The 16001-nt window shown below is 31.7% G+C and overlaps 1 protein-coding gene across 1 annotated transcript in view; it reads left to right on the forward strand.

The window, feature by feature from the left end:
- The window catches only part of LOC129960861 (uncharacterized), a 43344-nt gene that overhangs the window by 10539 nt on the left and 16804 nt on the right, over positions 1-16001 (forward strand). Inside the window, exons 2-4 of the mRNA XM_056074567.1 lie at positions 615-771; positions 6964-7031; positions 9050-9222. Coding sequence (XP_055930542.1) covers positions 615-771; positions 6964-7031; positions 9050-9222 — 398 coding nt within the window. The remainder of the gene's footprint in view (positions 1-614; positions 772-6963; positions 7032-9049; positions 9223-16001) is intronic.

The raw sequence follows: 16001 nt of genomic DNA on the forward strand, positions 1-16001 counted from the left end.
GGAATGTACATTAATTACGAATAGTACAGGATTGCTAAGGATGGCATTAATCATGTAATCACGTAAATTCTAATGGATGCATATGCATTTAATAGATGCAAAAAGTTATCAATTTTACCAGATTTATTTATTTATATATATATATATATATATATTTTGTCACTCATTTCTTCATCTCCTGAAATGCATATACTTGATTTTTGGCATTTTTGCAACGGCTGATGTATTACGTTTGGTGCTGAGACAAAAAAATCTGGCTAAAACAAGCTAAATTTGCCACTTTTGTACTAATAAAGATTTTGTTACGACTAAGCTTATGTTACTTTCAATTTTCTTTAGTTAGTAAAATCATCAATAAGACGTTTGAAATATAATTATAATATTATCTAAGAAACACCTTTTAAACTTTCTTTAACGGCTGATCTCATTTCGAATTGCCTTTTCTTATCTTCTGTTCATTTTGTGGTGAAATGTAGAAAACACATAAAATGCCCCCCCCCCCTTTCTTGCGTGCTCGAAATACCGATGAAGCGACCGAACTGTCTTCATTTTATAAAAAGTGCAAATTTTATGTGGCAGAATAATTTAAAGTATTTTTCACTTTTTTTTTTCAGATGCGCTTTTGAAAACGACCAAAGTGACGGAATGGACCTTGAACAATGGTGGTTACATATCAGTTGCTTTTGGTGGACTTTTACTATTGGGATGCATCGTTGCTTACGTCATTGCGGTTGCACGAGGAAATGTTGAAGCTATTTTACCTCTAATAAGGTTAGTAACGTCTTTCTGCAATAATTATCAAATTAATGGCAAAATTGTTATTTTTCAAATATGAATATTTTAATTTGGAAAACTATGATTTATTCGAAAATGAATATTTCAATTATCTTTAATGCAAGGTCATGGGGTTTGACCTTGTGACTTCAATCATAATTTACATATGTAGTTATCTTGATGGTTGAATGTTATCTCATCAAAAATCAGGGAGGAACATACAGAAGGAAATTTTGCGGATTAAAAATATACTTATGATAACGTTAGTATTTTAGAAGACAGATTGTGCAGATGATAATAAGCTATAAAAGAACTTAACTCATAGATATAGACATTTTTTTTTATAGTTCAGTCATTAAAATTTTCTTTTTGTTGATAAGGAAGTTTAAGAAATTGTAAAAAAAAGTTATAAATTTCCTGATAACTTTTTTTTCATGAAAAGGTTTGAAAATTTTTTCCTGTGGTGTAAAATAACGATTAATTTCTTTAAAAAAATTATTGATGTGAAGAGACTAAGTAAACATTTTCTTTTAAAAAGAAGCACTACTGATGTTTGGTTTTGCATAATTTGAATTCAAAAATCATTATTTGGATTTAAATTGTGCAAAATACATTTTGAATTAAATTTTTTTTTATGTGAAATTACTTATAAAGCAATTTTTTTAGAAGGGCGAATGCGGTCTTCGAAAACTTTCTCGCATGCAATCTAATAAAGATGTTATTCCTCAACTCCGAAATAAAATTGTGAACCTTTGAATGCCACGAGGGCTCGGATTTTTACTATCAGAGTCCTTCACAACAGAGCTGAATTTTCCATAATATAGCAACGGCAATGTCGTGATGTTTCGGAGTTCCGCGATGTGACAAAGTGGTCACGAGCACCTCCACATCATAATTTGGAACAGATACTTTAATTTGTTAGTTTAGGGAAAAGTTAAAATTAATTGAAGCTAGTTTGCGCGAGCGCAATAAAGCTCTAACGTCATGAGATTTGGTATTTAATTCTTGTTATTATTATCTATGATATAATTAATCAATTAAAAAATAATATTTAGATTATTTATGGGGTAAATATAGAGAATTATAATGGAATTACGATGCACGTGCCTTTCTAACTATTGGGACTGATTTGTCTATTTTGCTAATTTACTGATAAGAAAAAATTCTAGAAATTTCACGCGTGTAGCTCATCGTAGCTATCTGAGGCCAAAACAAATAATTTTGAGAATTTTATCCAACAGATTGGTAACAGAGTTAATTAGTTCTCAGCTTTTTAACTGAGGGGAAGTTAATGTAAACATTATCTATCGCAGCTCTCGGTCGTTTCCTCTAGCTGGATACTACAGGATCATATGCAGGTAAATTAAGTAACGTTACGAATCTGGGGTAGTTTTTCGAAGAATTTGATTGATGTTCTTCTAATAAATTCCGAAACAGGTTCAATTTTGAGATCGTCATATAACATTTTCCTCCTGATATACCAGGGAGCGTTTACAATCTTCATCAGGTGCCTATTTTGAAAAACTTGCAACCTCTTGATGTTAGTGGCGGAAGTCGCCCCCCTAATTTGGGAACCGTACATTAAAATTGGTCTTAAAATAGCTTTGTAGAGCAGAAGCTTGAGCCTAATCGATAGCTTGCTCCTAGGAGATATTAAGAGCAAAGAAAGCCGGCATTTTGTATTGATTGCACGTCATCGACGTACTTTAGTACTAACCGCATATCATTCCCGAAAGATAATTGCAAAAGAACTTATTAGAGAGCTATCTTTAACGGTTTTTGAGGGCAGTTAATCGACAGAAATCTGCCAATTTGGTGTAAAGACCATATACAAAATTTCATCCACCTGTTCAAAGGATTTTTTTATTTGACTTGTCGTGTTCGTAGACAAACAGACAGGCAGACATAATTCCAAAAATGTGTTTTTCGAACTGTGAGAGATTCGTCAATCTCCAGTTCGAATTTCTTGACGATTACAATACTTTCTATTATATACTTCATATACGAGAAAGTACAAATCGTAAATAAGAAGTCTGAAAGTCAATATTCCCAACTTCATGATTAACGAAAACTACATTTATATTTAATTTTTGTCAATCAATTTGCTTGACACATTGACTTTAATGCTGAGGTACACTGGTTGAAGCTTAACATTCCCATTTGTGCAGTGCCTATTCTATTACCATTCATTCCGAGAACACTACATTCAAAGAAAATTTTATCACTTCTATATCTAGACTTTTCTATAAAATTTCTCTAAAAATAGAATTTTAATGCAATCCATAGACTGAAAGATAGCGTTATGATTGATATTTAATATATTTTTTAAAATGTTATTCCTTTTACCTATAGTTTTCCAATCAGAAATTTGCTCCTTTGATTATAATAAATATTTTATACAACATTTTTTCTTTCAAAATTTATTTTTTAAAAATTTTTTTAATGGATTTTTGTCAATTTTTATTCAAATTCCGCTTGCTTCACAGTTAGTTTAATTTCCGATTTTACTAAAATACGAATTTTAACTGTTGAACAACTAAAATATATTATAAACCTAGAAATAATGCAAAATACATAGGCAATTCGATGTCATGCGCTTTAAAGGGAATGAAAGTCTGCTGCTAATACTAAAGCTTCTGCGAAATAACTCCAATAAGAGGCAGGTAACTGTAGTTATCTTTACCTTACCAATATCCTCTCGCTGAAATGACTTTCTCCGAAGCTATATTTTAGGGCAATTCGTTTTCTTTTCATTTTATTCCATTCGTTCATTTCATTTATTATTCATTTCATTCATTCCTTATTATTTATTCGTTATATTTCATTCAAGCATTTATTTCATCATTTTCATTATATTTCATTATATTCATTATATTTCATTATATTTATTATACTTCATTATTATTCATTCATTATTCATTCATAAAATATATTATAGAAATAATGCAAAATACATAGGCAATTCGATGTCATGCGCTTTAAAGGGAATGAAAGTCTGCTGCTAATACTAAAGCTTCTGCGAAATAACTCCAATAAGAGGCAGGTAACTGTAGTTATCTTTCCACTTTCAAAGATATAAATAGTCGAAACCAATATCCTCTCGCTGAAATGACTTTCTCCGAAGCTATATTTTAGGGCAATTCATTTTCTTTTCATTTTATTCCATTCGTTCATTTCATTTATTATTCATTTCATTCATTCCTTATTATTTATTCGTTATATTTCATTCAAGCATTTATTTCATTATATTCATTATATTTCATTATATTTATTATACTTCATTATTATTTATTCATGGTATTCATTATATTTCGTTATATTCATTATAGTTCATTGTTATTCCTTCATTATATTTCTTTATATTCATTATACTTCATTATTATTCATTCATTTCATTTTATTTAAGAAAGCAAATTTTTATGCCCTGTGACTCTAAAAAAATATAGATGAAAAATATCATAGTATAAGTCATAGCCATCGATTTAAACTCGTTTTTTATCGATATAAATTCAGACTAACTAAACATTGAAATGCTACGAATCTATCAAAATATTACACAATTAAGTTCAATCTAGCTCAGCATCAGAAGAGCTGATGTCTAAAATACATGGGGATCATTAAAAAATCCGCATTATTCTTATTCCTAAATCTGAAATTTAAATATTTACTTTTATTACAATTGCTTTTGATGTATTATTCTGGCTACAAATATCTTAAGAAACTATTCCTATATAAGAAATGCTTCTTTAATTAATATTTTTTATGTGAATTGAGACAAAATTTTTATGCCTGTTCAACTACAGCGTTATTTTAATATATTGGATCGAAGGTATTCAATGCGGCAGTAGAAACTCTTTCATAATTTGTAATTAAGCTTAGATGTTGAGAATAAATTTGAGGAAACTCACATTGTGGATTGTTTACTTACCTACCTTAAACCCCCTGGGGGGGCACCTCGAAATGAGGATGAGATGTTTCCGGTATGGTGGTTGAATCTCGTCACCCTGGAGAGTACACAAAAAGGTGGGGGATCTGGCTCCTGCCATCGATGACGGGACGTACTTCCTTCGGGAAGGGTTGTACCGTGGCCGGTGATGGTCCTTAGGACTCAACCACAGTTCCCGCCAATGTTGCTGTTGCGGCGGTCCGGTCATTCAGTTTTATGGTTTAAATCCGTGTGCCTTCGTGGCGGGTCGGAGAGTTAGATGGTTGACTTACCTACCTTAAACCCCCTGGGGGGCACCTTGAAATGAGGATGAGATGTTTCCGGTATGGTAGTTGAATCTCGTCACCCTGGAGAGTACACAAAAAGGTGAGGGATCTGGCTCCTACCATCGATGACGGGACGTACTTCCTTCGGGAAGGGTTGTACCGTGACCGGTGATGGTCTTTAGGACTTAACCACAGTTCCCACCAGTGTTGCTGTTGCGGCGGTCCGGTCACTCAGTTTTGTTATCCGTATGCCTTCGGGCGGGTCGGAGAGTCAGTGATATGGCTTACATGTGGGCATTGAACCAAGAGGAGTCATTTCCGCAAAACTTTCTTGCATACTCTCCAATGAAAATCTTATCCATCTCTCCCCGCAAAAAATTGTGAATCTTGGTAAGGACAATTTACATGGTATGAGCTAAAAGTTGTTACGAAATATAGATTTTTATCTAGAATTTAGCATTTTACATCATGTGCGTACGTATTTTGGATGCCCTTTTTCTGACCGATGTTTGTACTCTTTATACGAGACCCGTACATGTGTGCGTTTATAATAAAATGTCATATCTTCTTCAAACGCTGTATTGTGATGCAACTGATTTAACTTTTTAAAGAAATGTCTGATATCCTTTTTCCTTGAAAAGTGAGTCCATTTTTCATGCATGCAAATTAGATCTTCATTTAACCTCGATCTACTTTAGTTTGGTTAACGCCAGCCCTGAAGCTATGCAAGGACTAATTTGGGACAGCTCTTGTAAATTTCAACTCTTTTCAATGATAGCGATGGTAGCTTCGTCATCGTGCTTAACTTGCGCAAAACCGGGCGCACACGGCAAATTTTTGATGGAACCTGTAATTACTGATACTGAGGAATAGACTATGCCATTTATCTGCGGCAGGCCTCATTAAACATCAGAGTGAAATTTCTTTTTATTAAATACTAATCGCTTCTTGGAACCACTTCGGTGGTCGGGATTAATAATTGCTAAAAACTGCAACTTAATATTTTATATAACATGGTTTTAACGGCTTCCTCAACAAAATATTTTCAAGCTTAAAATTTTGAAATATATGTAACTCATACAGTTGTAGAAGCCTCATATCACTCTGTTTATCCTCATACGCATCTCCTAGTTTTCTGTCTATATCCTTATATATTCAAATATATTACAAGAAAATTCAGTGGTGTTTAAAAATGGAAGTACTTAAATAATTTATCTCCATCGTTTAGTTTTGAAATTGATTTGTAATGTTAAGAGCAACAAATTTTCAAAGGATTTATTAAAACCATGTCATAGATAAACCTACTCAACGTGGAAAAATAAGCCATATTTTCTCATCTTCATCAAAAAATTAGAAGATGATGCAAAAACTATTTTTGCAGTGTTATATTTCTTGAAATTATAGCGGAGAAATGCCGAAATTGTGCTTATTTTTAAAATTTTAATTAAAAATTTAAAAAATTGCGCCTAGGTACGCATTTTTTTCCAAAATATATATGTGGCGCTCACACATACACTAACTAACGCACACACACACACACCTTTATTGTTATGAGTGATTATTTCTGTAGAAAAATGCTTTTGGTTTTATCAAAATTACAATTTATTTTAATATAATTAGACAGGTGTTATAAGAGTGAATGAAACAAAATGTTTCGATTTTTTTTAGAAAAAGGGTAAAGCATACGAGACGGTACAGTTTTAAAACTTATCGAAATCAAAAAAATATATATATATTTCTTTTTTACAAAATGAATGTTTAGTAGCAAATGCCATGTTAATTTGGAAAGACATTTGATTAAGAAGGTGCAAACAAAAAAAATTCTTTATTTGAAAAATATATTAATATAGGTCTTAGAATGTCATGCATCTTTGTCAATCAGTTTTTAATGCATAAATTCTTATTTCGTTTGCTGCTCATAGTTTATAAATTTTGCAATATGATAAATATGAATCTAAAACGTAATATTTTTTTCAGTGATGCAGCTGGCTCGCCGCCTCAAAATGGGCTTTTTGGTTTACTTATTTGTTTGGGAGGGATGTTTGGTAAGTGTTTCACTTTTCTGTTTCAGGTTTCTCAAAATTGAAACTTGCGGGACATGATATAAAATTGAAAAATCGGTTGAAATTGAAAAAACATCGACTTTTGTATAATGTGAATTGTTATAATGTGAAAAAGGAACAAAAAAAAAAAGTGAATTTTTGATGTGAAATGTAATGAATATGTTTCATGTGATAATAGAACTGATAAGTAGAAAAGTTTAAGAAAAAAAAAAAAAGACATTGAATTGTTGATCATAAAATTTACGCTTCAAATTCTTATAAGGCAAAGCCACTTAAAGTTTTTTTCCCCTGGCTATCACTTTACAGCTGCAAAAAATATAGCAACCCCATTTTAAAAATATAAGTACATAACATAAGGTTGTTGTGCCTCATGTCATTTTAAAGCAGATACAGCCACGAAGAAAAGTCATGAACTGGAAGTCATTATACTTGAAACAGTTTCTTATTGGATTAGGCATCAAATAATTTTTAGTGGGTCTGAATCATGATCATTACTTACAGGCTTCATCAATGAATATTAAAGTAGAATAAAAGAGAACAAAAACGGGAGATGATAACTTTTAATTGTGCAGATAGGAGAATCCCCATTTCGTAAGTGAAAATGGAACGAAAAAAAATTGCTTGCACTGCAATTTAAGATAGTTAAAGTTACAGAAAGTTCTAGATAAGATAGTTAAAGTTACAGAAAGTTCTAGATAAGATAGTTAAAGTTACAGAAAGTTCTAGATAAGATAGTTAAAGTTACAGAAAGTTCTAGATAAGATAGTTAAAGTTTCAGAAAGTTCTAGATAAGATAGTTAAAGTTACAGAAAGTTCTAGATAAGATAGTTAAAGTTACAGAAAGTTCTAGATAAGATAGTTAAAATTAAAGTTCTGAGAGGCTTGAGTGACGAAGTTCGTGTAACACAGAAAATAAAGCATCAATGTTTTTTTTTTTTTTTTTTTTTTGTATGAATTCAAGTGATGAAAAATATTTAAATTTAAGAAAGCGGATAAATTGTATTTATTACGCGTAAGAATTTTAAAACAGTCATGTTAAATGGATCGTAAAATAATTAATTTAGATATGAAATAAGTCAACGAAGCATTAATGAAGGATAAATAAAGAGAAATTTAATTAACCGTGTGGAGAATTTCAGTGAAATATTTCAAAAAGTGATGAGTTTTGAAATTATTTCGTTATTATTATTAAAAATTCTCTGATAGAAATTGCACTTAATGTCACATTCAATAGCTTAGGATCGTCTAATTTGGGATAGCAAGGCACTTATAGCTTAAAAGCAGATGTTGGAATGTAACTTCATTCACCATATTTCAATGGGGAATCCCTTTTGAAGTGGTAGATATCGCTCCAATTTAATATTATAATTCATTGCACATTTGCTGAAGGGAGACCAATATGATGCCACAGCATGGAATTAGATAACGTTTCATTAGTTATTAGATTACACGTAAAGCATATGAGATATTGCGTGACCGTAATATCTCATATGTTGTTTTCCATTTAATTTAAATGATTGATTATTTCAAATTTAATTTCTATGGCGGTCCCATAGTTAAACATTTGGACATCTTTCGTTTATATGGCGGAAGTCTACAGAGAGGTGAAACGTTGTATTGAGATGTGTTCCCTGTAAATCATAGAAATATTTCAAAACGGAACATTAATCTAATATAACAACTAAATATTATGCGGTAAATTTTTTTATCGAAATAATTGTGCCAAAGATTTGTTTTAATTTTACAATTTCATTAAAGATCAAAGGTGTACAAAACTATATACCTTCAATATTTTGTAAATTTTTTTAAAATTGCACTTTATAAAATTCAATATACGGGCTGACTTTCGAATAGTTTCATTATTAAACATACTTTCAAAAGTAGACTTAGGAATTTTAACTTCATTTTAAAATTGTTTAAAGAACTTAATTGATTTGAAAGAATAAATGAGTCAAAAAATGAATCAATAATGAATTTTGCTGAAATAACATTTTTTCCAGGTGTCCTATTCATGATTCAAAGGTATATGATTGTCCTGGAGAAAAATCGTGAAAAAAGCAGTTTAGTAACTGCTATCAATAGGCTTAGCCTCTTCGTAGGCATTATATCTATGTTGGGCATTACTTTAATAACTGGATACCCTGTGAATTTCTACAGAAATAGGGACGTATGGGTAAGTTAATTTTATAGATTTTGTTCTTCTAATGAATATTCTTCTTTCCAGAATATCTTCGAACGAATATATCTGTGGTTTTCAGTTAAATAGGATGGGTATCATATTCCAAGGATACTATCTGAGATAGTTTTTCAACCTTTGTCCTATAAGTAGTACATATGCTGTACCAGTATAATATTTTTCTCTAAGCATTGGCTGTAACAAATACTATGCTGTTTAGCCATTAAGGTCGGTAAGTACATGCGATTTATGTAGGCCAAGTTATTCGTGACACAAAATGCGGAGAAACAGTACATTGATAGCAAATGAATATTAAATATCTCTAGCTTTGATACGAGTTTCCCTCGATCTATGAGGAAAATGTTCATGAGATATGTCGGTTTAGTTTAGTTATATTAACGTCCCGTTTGAAGCAACACTAGGGCTATTTTAGGACGGACCTCGTAATTTTGAACCGCGGTCAGATGACGAGGACGACCAGATATGCCGGTAATGACTTCTCCGACTCTTCTGCGTTGTAGGAAGGACGTATGTACTACCAAACTTCTATCAGCGCATTTCAAATCGCTAATGGCTTCTTTTGTATTTGCCTCTTATGACTTGACTGGTAAAGTCGGACGCATGATTTGAACTTTAATGTTACATTTCTCCTATGCAAATTATCTGTATTTCCTCTATTCATCCTAAAATAGTTTTACTTCCTTCTCCTATTGTATCATACTATGAGTGATAGTTAAATTTATTGGTAATTAGTACAAACAAGAAGAGGTAAACTAGTAAGAGATTAAAAAGGACTGTAGATTTTACCTTCCAATGAACAAAATCGGGGAAAACATTTTCCTATAGTTTTGCCAAATTCTTCGATTAAAAAAGATGCTTAGATATTTTATTCTTCCGGAGTCATAAATTCAGTAATTTAATTTTGCTTTTTGGATTTTAAAGAATTGGTTTTATATCATAGATAAAAATTAAAGTGATTTTTTTATTCATGACAGATAATTATAGATTTTAAAATCACAGATATCTCTTTTTGATATGGATACTAACATTAATTACTATTTATTTCAAAACCTACAGTCTAACTTCGTTCCTGAAGTGCTCCTTTTAAGCTCAAATTATTTCATATTGATTAATATCGTCCGAATAATATTTGATAGATATTTTGAATGTTTCGTTATAAGGCGCACCTAAAATAAGTAAAGTGGATGATATATTTGAATATTTGTATTCTAATATAAATGTATCTGCTATCATTAATGCTGTAACACATATTCTTCTAATAAAAAATACGAATAAAACTTTTGGTTATATATTAATAAGAAAAAGGATCAAAATCGTTATAATAACCTATGAACGAAGCTTTGAAGTTGAATATTTGTGTAAGCATTTAAGGAGGAAATTTTATTTAATTTAAAAAGTTTCTTGAATGAATTTTCAAAAATGTATTAATTAAAGCAACGCAAATTTACACTACCTCTCTTTCAAAGCTTCTCTTTTACGCAATTGCTTCAAGGTTAACTTATCTGTCGAAAACATGACTTGAGTTCATAATCTGAATCACCAGCTGCTTGGTTTCATTTTTAGTGTCTTTCTGAGAATTTGAAAAGCCTTACTAGTTCATTTTCATTTTTTCTCTCAGAAGTAATGGAAATCGGCTGGTGCGAGGTCGGATAGGTACAGTGAAAATTGAAGAATGATGACATAATCCATGGCAAAGTAATTTTAAAACCATTAGCTAGGTTACTGTACGCAGCAACTATTTTTTAAAGCGTTTCCTTCTAATAATATCGTAAACTGCACGAAACTTAGGAGTACAGTTTGTAATCCATAGTTTGACTCTTCGTAATGAATGAAACTTATTACACTATGTTACTCTTCCGAGAGCACTTCTATCATTCTTTTCTCTGCACTTCTCTCTTCTTTTCTTCTATCTTTCATTTTGCGTTTCCTTCAAATAGCATCGTAAACGACAAGATACTTTTGAGTACAGTTCTTTGCACATAGTTTGACCCTTTGTAATGGTTTTGTAATGAATGAAATTATTACATTGGATTACTCTTCCAAGAACAATTCTATCTTTCTTTGCTTTCAAATCTTGTTCGATGTTTGCAGAAGAGTTTGTTCCATCTCTTCGACGATGTATCTTATTATTACATCATTCTGTAAGCTTCGTTTAACATCTAAATTATCTCATAAAATATTTTTTTAAAAACACTGAATTTAATCGTAGATTGCTCAGCATTTTCTGTGCCGTTCATAGATGAAGATTCAGAAGTTACCGCGTACCATATTGGTCATTTTACGCCGATCTGCCAATAATGAGCTTTACACCTGCACTCTCCCAAATGTGCTCCGTTTGTTGATTCCGGAAACTGTTAGACTCTAGATGTGTTTATCAAATTTTTTTTTCTCAGATATTGAAGATATAAGCATATTGAAGAACCTAACAGAAATTATGATAATTTTGTTACTATCCGATAATTGGCACTTATTTTCTAACTGCAGACAGTAGTATTATGGACAATATAAGCTTAATATCCCCCCCCAAAAAAGACCTAAATTTTAAAAGAGAATGAATTATGTTGATGTTATATTCTGGCAAAATGCCAATAAGACTTCAAGTAATTGTTATACTTAGAAGCTCAGTTGGAGCAAGATTAATTTAGGGCATCTTACGTTAATTTACAAGATGTTTAAATGTATGTAACATTAGGCACATTATGAATTTTAAAGCTTCATGCACTGCATAAGTTCTGTTAATTGTGCATTATCATTGAAATAGTACAGGGTGTTTATAAAGTCCCGGACCCATTTTGATGTTTAATAACTCATAAAATAATAAAGATAGATTTAAATTAATAACATAAATGGTTAAATAGACTCAAAAAGTTTCATGACCCTTGTCAATGAACTTCCACGTGTGCCCCCTTCGTCGCACGGAGAATATCAAGTCGATAGTCAATTTCACTCCAGGTAGCGACAAGCATGTCGGCATCCACAGAGCCATTTGCGCACTTTATGGCGATTAACAATGCCAAAAACATGAAAGGATGCTTCATCGGAGAACATTATGCTCTTCAGAAAATCAGCAGCATCTTCTATCCTCCTTAGCATATCTGTTGCAAAGGCCATCCTCCTAGGTCTATCGTTCGGTTCCAAAACTTGAACAATTTGAACTTTGTATGCATGCAGTCTTAATTTTTTCTTAATAACCTTGTACACCGTCGAAATTGGCATATCCAATTCTGTTGCCTCTGATCTCACAGATATTCTAGGATTGTGTAAAAATGCCTCTCTGACACGCTCAACATCAAAATCACTTGTGCAAGGACGTCTGGAACGTTTCTTATCTTCGATACTTCCAATTTCTAGAAAATTCTTTTTCCACCGCAAGGTGCTGTTTTTGGATGGAGGATCTTTTTGGTAAATTCTTCTGAAATTTCTCTGTGCTTGCACTATCGATTTCATTTCTATGAACCACCATAAAATCTGTGCTTTCTCTTGTGGTGTATGCATTCTCCTTAATATCCGCTCGAATAAAACATCACATACAAAAGTACTACATAGAACAAACACATCAAAAGTAAAAATAACATTGCAATAGTGGACAAAAACAAAAGAGAGAAAAATGCAAATAATAAGCAGACAATATTTAGAAAAATACAGATATTTAGACTGGAAAATGAAATTATCTGAAATTAACCACACGCGCAGACGATATTTACAAAAGTAAAAATATTCAAACCTGAAAAGGAAAATATATGAGTTATTCCATCAATAAATGTCATAAGTGTGTTTATATCTTTATTATTTTATGAGTTATTAAACATCAAAATGGGTCCGGGACTTTATAAACACCCTGTATATTGTAGCAATATTTCTGAAAGTGTTTAGTATTTTATTTTAAAGTGTTTCAGGATTACTCTTTACAGAGTCTTGCCCTATTGAATTATTATAAAATTATGCTATCACCCGTTATGAGGCAACACGAGGGCTATTTTGAGGTGGAGCTCGCAGTTTTGAATTTTAATCAGTTAATTGACACCTGGGATGGCAACATTCTGTCAAAACTTCTACGCCACACATGTGAGAGGAGGGTTGATCTTCTACCTATGATTTAACGCACACTAGATCTAATTACAGAATATGTAATGGAAACAGTTTTCGATTCTGAGTCCATCCAGTTCCAAAGTCGAGTCTTACCACTGGGATACAGAGGCTTATTGAATTCCGTGATCACTGTAAAAGGTGTAAAGAATCCAGCTGTGAGGTTTGCCAGTTTTTTTCCTGATAGATGAAAAAGAGATTTAAGTGATTAATTTAGAATTACCTAAAAAACTGGCACTAAATTTTTTGTGATGGTTTTACCTACTCCAAATGAAAATAGAAATGAGTATAAATATGGTCATAGATTGGTGGTTACAATTGATCATGTAATAATTCTAATGCTAATCAAGAATATTTTCTTTTCCTTTCTATTACATTGCTTTCCAATTCATTTCTTTTGCATGATATGCAAGAGAGTCCATTTAGGTAAATGCGTGTTGTTTCGTTTTAGGCAATAGTAAAAACTTATATTTAATTCTATTAGAGTATGCTAACATTTCTTTCGGTATTTTCTTCTTTAGTCGATTTTTTTGATAATTTTATCTTTTTATCATTATTTGATAATTTATTCTTAACATTAATTTGATAATTTTATCTTTACAAATGATGCTTCCATTTCTATGCCAAACATTTTAAAACATTACTTTTAATATTAGCATTGAAATTACTACCCAGTTTAGCGGCTTATTTCCTGGTAAAATGACGTTACAATTCTGTCTTATTAATTACAAATGTATAAATATTCATTCTGCGTGATACGATTTTTCCCTTATCGATCAAACATAGTTGTTTCAATTTGACATCCGTTTGTTAGGGTTATTCACCCGTAATTTGCATTTTACGAAGGTTGATTCAACAGTAAGATTCATAGATTATTTACGCTTCGAATATTAAGAGTAATTACGGGCGTACTGAACCGAAATATCTTAATTTATGGTTTGTTACTTCTCAGAAGGGGAAAAAAAAAAAAAATCCGTTAAATTTTTTTCAGCCATCTTTGGGCACATTTGTTTCTTAAGCTTAATCATTTTTCTATTAAAAAAACTGCAATAGAGTCGGTTCTTGTATTGTTATAGTAGCAAGATAAATACATTTGCAGCTGCAAAATATAACTGCACATTACCTAATATTTTAATCTGTGGTGTTACCTATTCTTTTGTGTTGCACGATGAAGCTCCTTTGATCTCATGACAGGGTCTAGACTTCGGAACCGGATAGTCTAAAGTTCGAGGCCTAATTCCAAGATATAAAAAGGCTATTTGTGGATCTCTTGCACAATATGCTCACTGGGAGTCAACTGTCTGCGTGTGATATGTTAGTTTGGTGAAGAATTTCGAATCAGATAACAACATATGATCGCCATTCAAATTACTGAGGCCTGCCCCCAAGTTCCCTCGCGTGCCTTTAAAATAAGACGTAAATTTAATTAATCTGCAAGTTTCATAATGAGATCACAAAATAAGATTGGCGAAAAATATTTGAGATGTTTTATGAAAAAATAAATTGACCTTTTTTTTTTTTTTTTTTTTTTTGTACAAGTACGTTTATTAACAGAAAACAAGACGGAAGTTAGATCATACAATTAAGTATAACAGTGCAGTTTGCCTTAGTTACTTTATTGGTCTGCATGGAGGCAACACAAAAGCTATTTTGGGGGTAATTTTTTGAACTAAGATCAATTGTCAAAGATGAAACTCCCTTCACCAAGCTTCTGCACCTCACGAATTGTCACGATGTTTGGTTCACCACGTCAACTTAAACATATCCCAGATCCACTACTCAGCGCATCTTTAGTGGAATCGGGTTTCGAATCTAGAAGCCTTTGACCGCGAAGCCCAAACATGACCACTAAGCAACTGCGGACCTCAGGACAGTTTAGGAAAACCAATTATATATCAGATAAAAAGTAAAGGTTCAAAATAAGGAGAATATTATGTTTAATGTCGGGGTGGGGATTTTTTCTGATATACTCAACATTTTAACCATCTAAAGAAAAATCTACTTTGTAGAGGAAACAGTTTTATAAGAGAAGACAAATAGTTCTTAAATATTACATGATTTAATTTATAAATGCATATTCATGGTGTCATGAAACAAACGCTATAAATTGTCCTTCCATTTAATGACATTTAAATTCTTTATTATGAAATATATGAAAACATCTCTTAGAAAGCAGGTTTGTCGCTAGAATTCACTGTCGCGCCTTTTCATACAAGACCTGATCTGTTCTATATTTGAGATTTGACAGTTCGGAATTTCACTCATAGATAACGATGAAACCTTTCACCTGCTATCATGCCTGAAGGGGCTTTAGACCGGATAAAGTAGTGAAACTAGTTTTATTCTTTATGGTGATTATTCACTTAATTATTGTTTACAAGGAGTCTTCTCATAAAAAGAAAGATTAATCAGTTAGGGGTGTTTTTTTTTTCGAATTTATTACAGGGTGAGGGTTTCTAATAACTAATTGAATGATTCTTGCAGGCATTTACCACTATTAAGTATTTTTAGATGATTAATTACAAACGAGTAACATTTTTACATTGTGAAGCTAATTTATATAATCTAGTTTTAAGCATGACTAGCACTTTTAGAATGTTTTAAAAACAAATCTGGATCCATTTACGTTAAGTTTTTATGTAATACTGACTGTTATCCGGCGCGTTGCT

The sequence above is a fragment of the Argiope bruennichi genome, chromosome X2, assembly GCF_947563725.1.
Source record: "Argiope bruennichi chromosome X2, qqArgBrue1.1, whole genome shotgun sequence".
Classification (NCBI taxonomy): domain Eukaryota; kingdom Metazoa; phylum Arthropoda; class Arachnida; order Araneae; family Araneidae; genus Argiope; species Argiope bruennichi.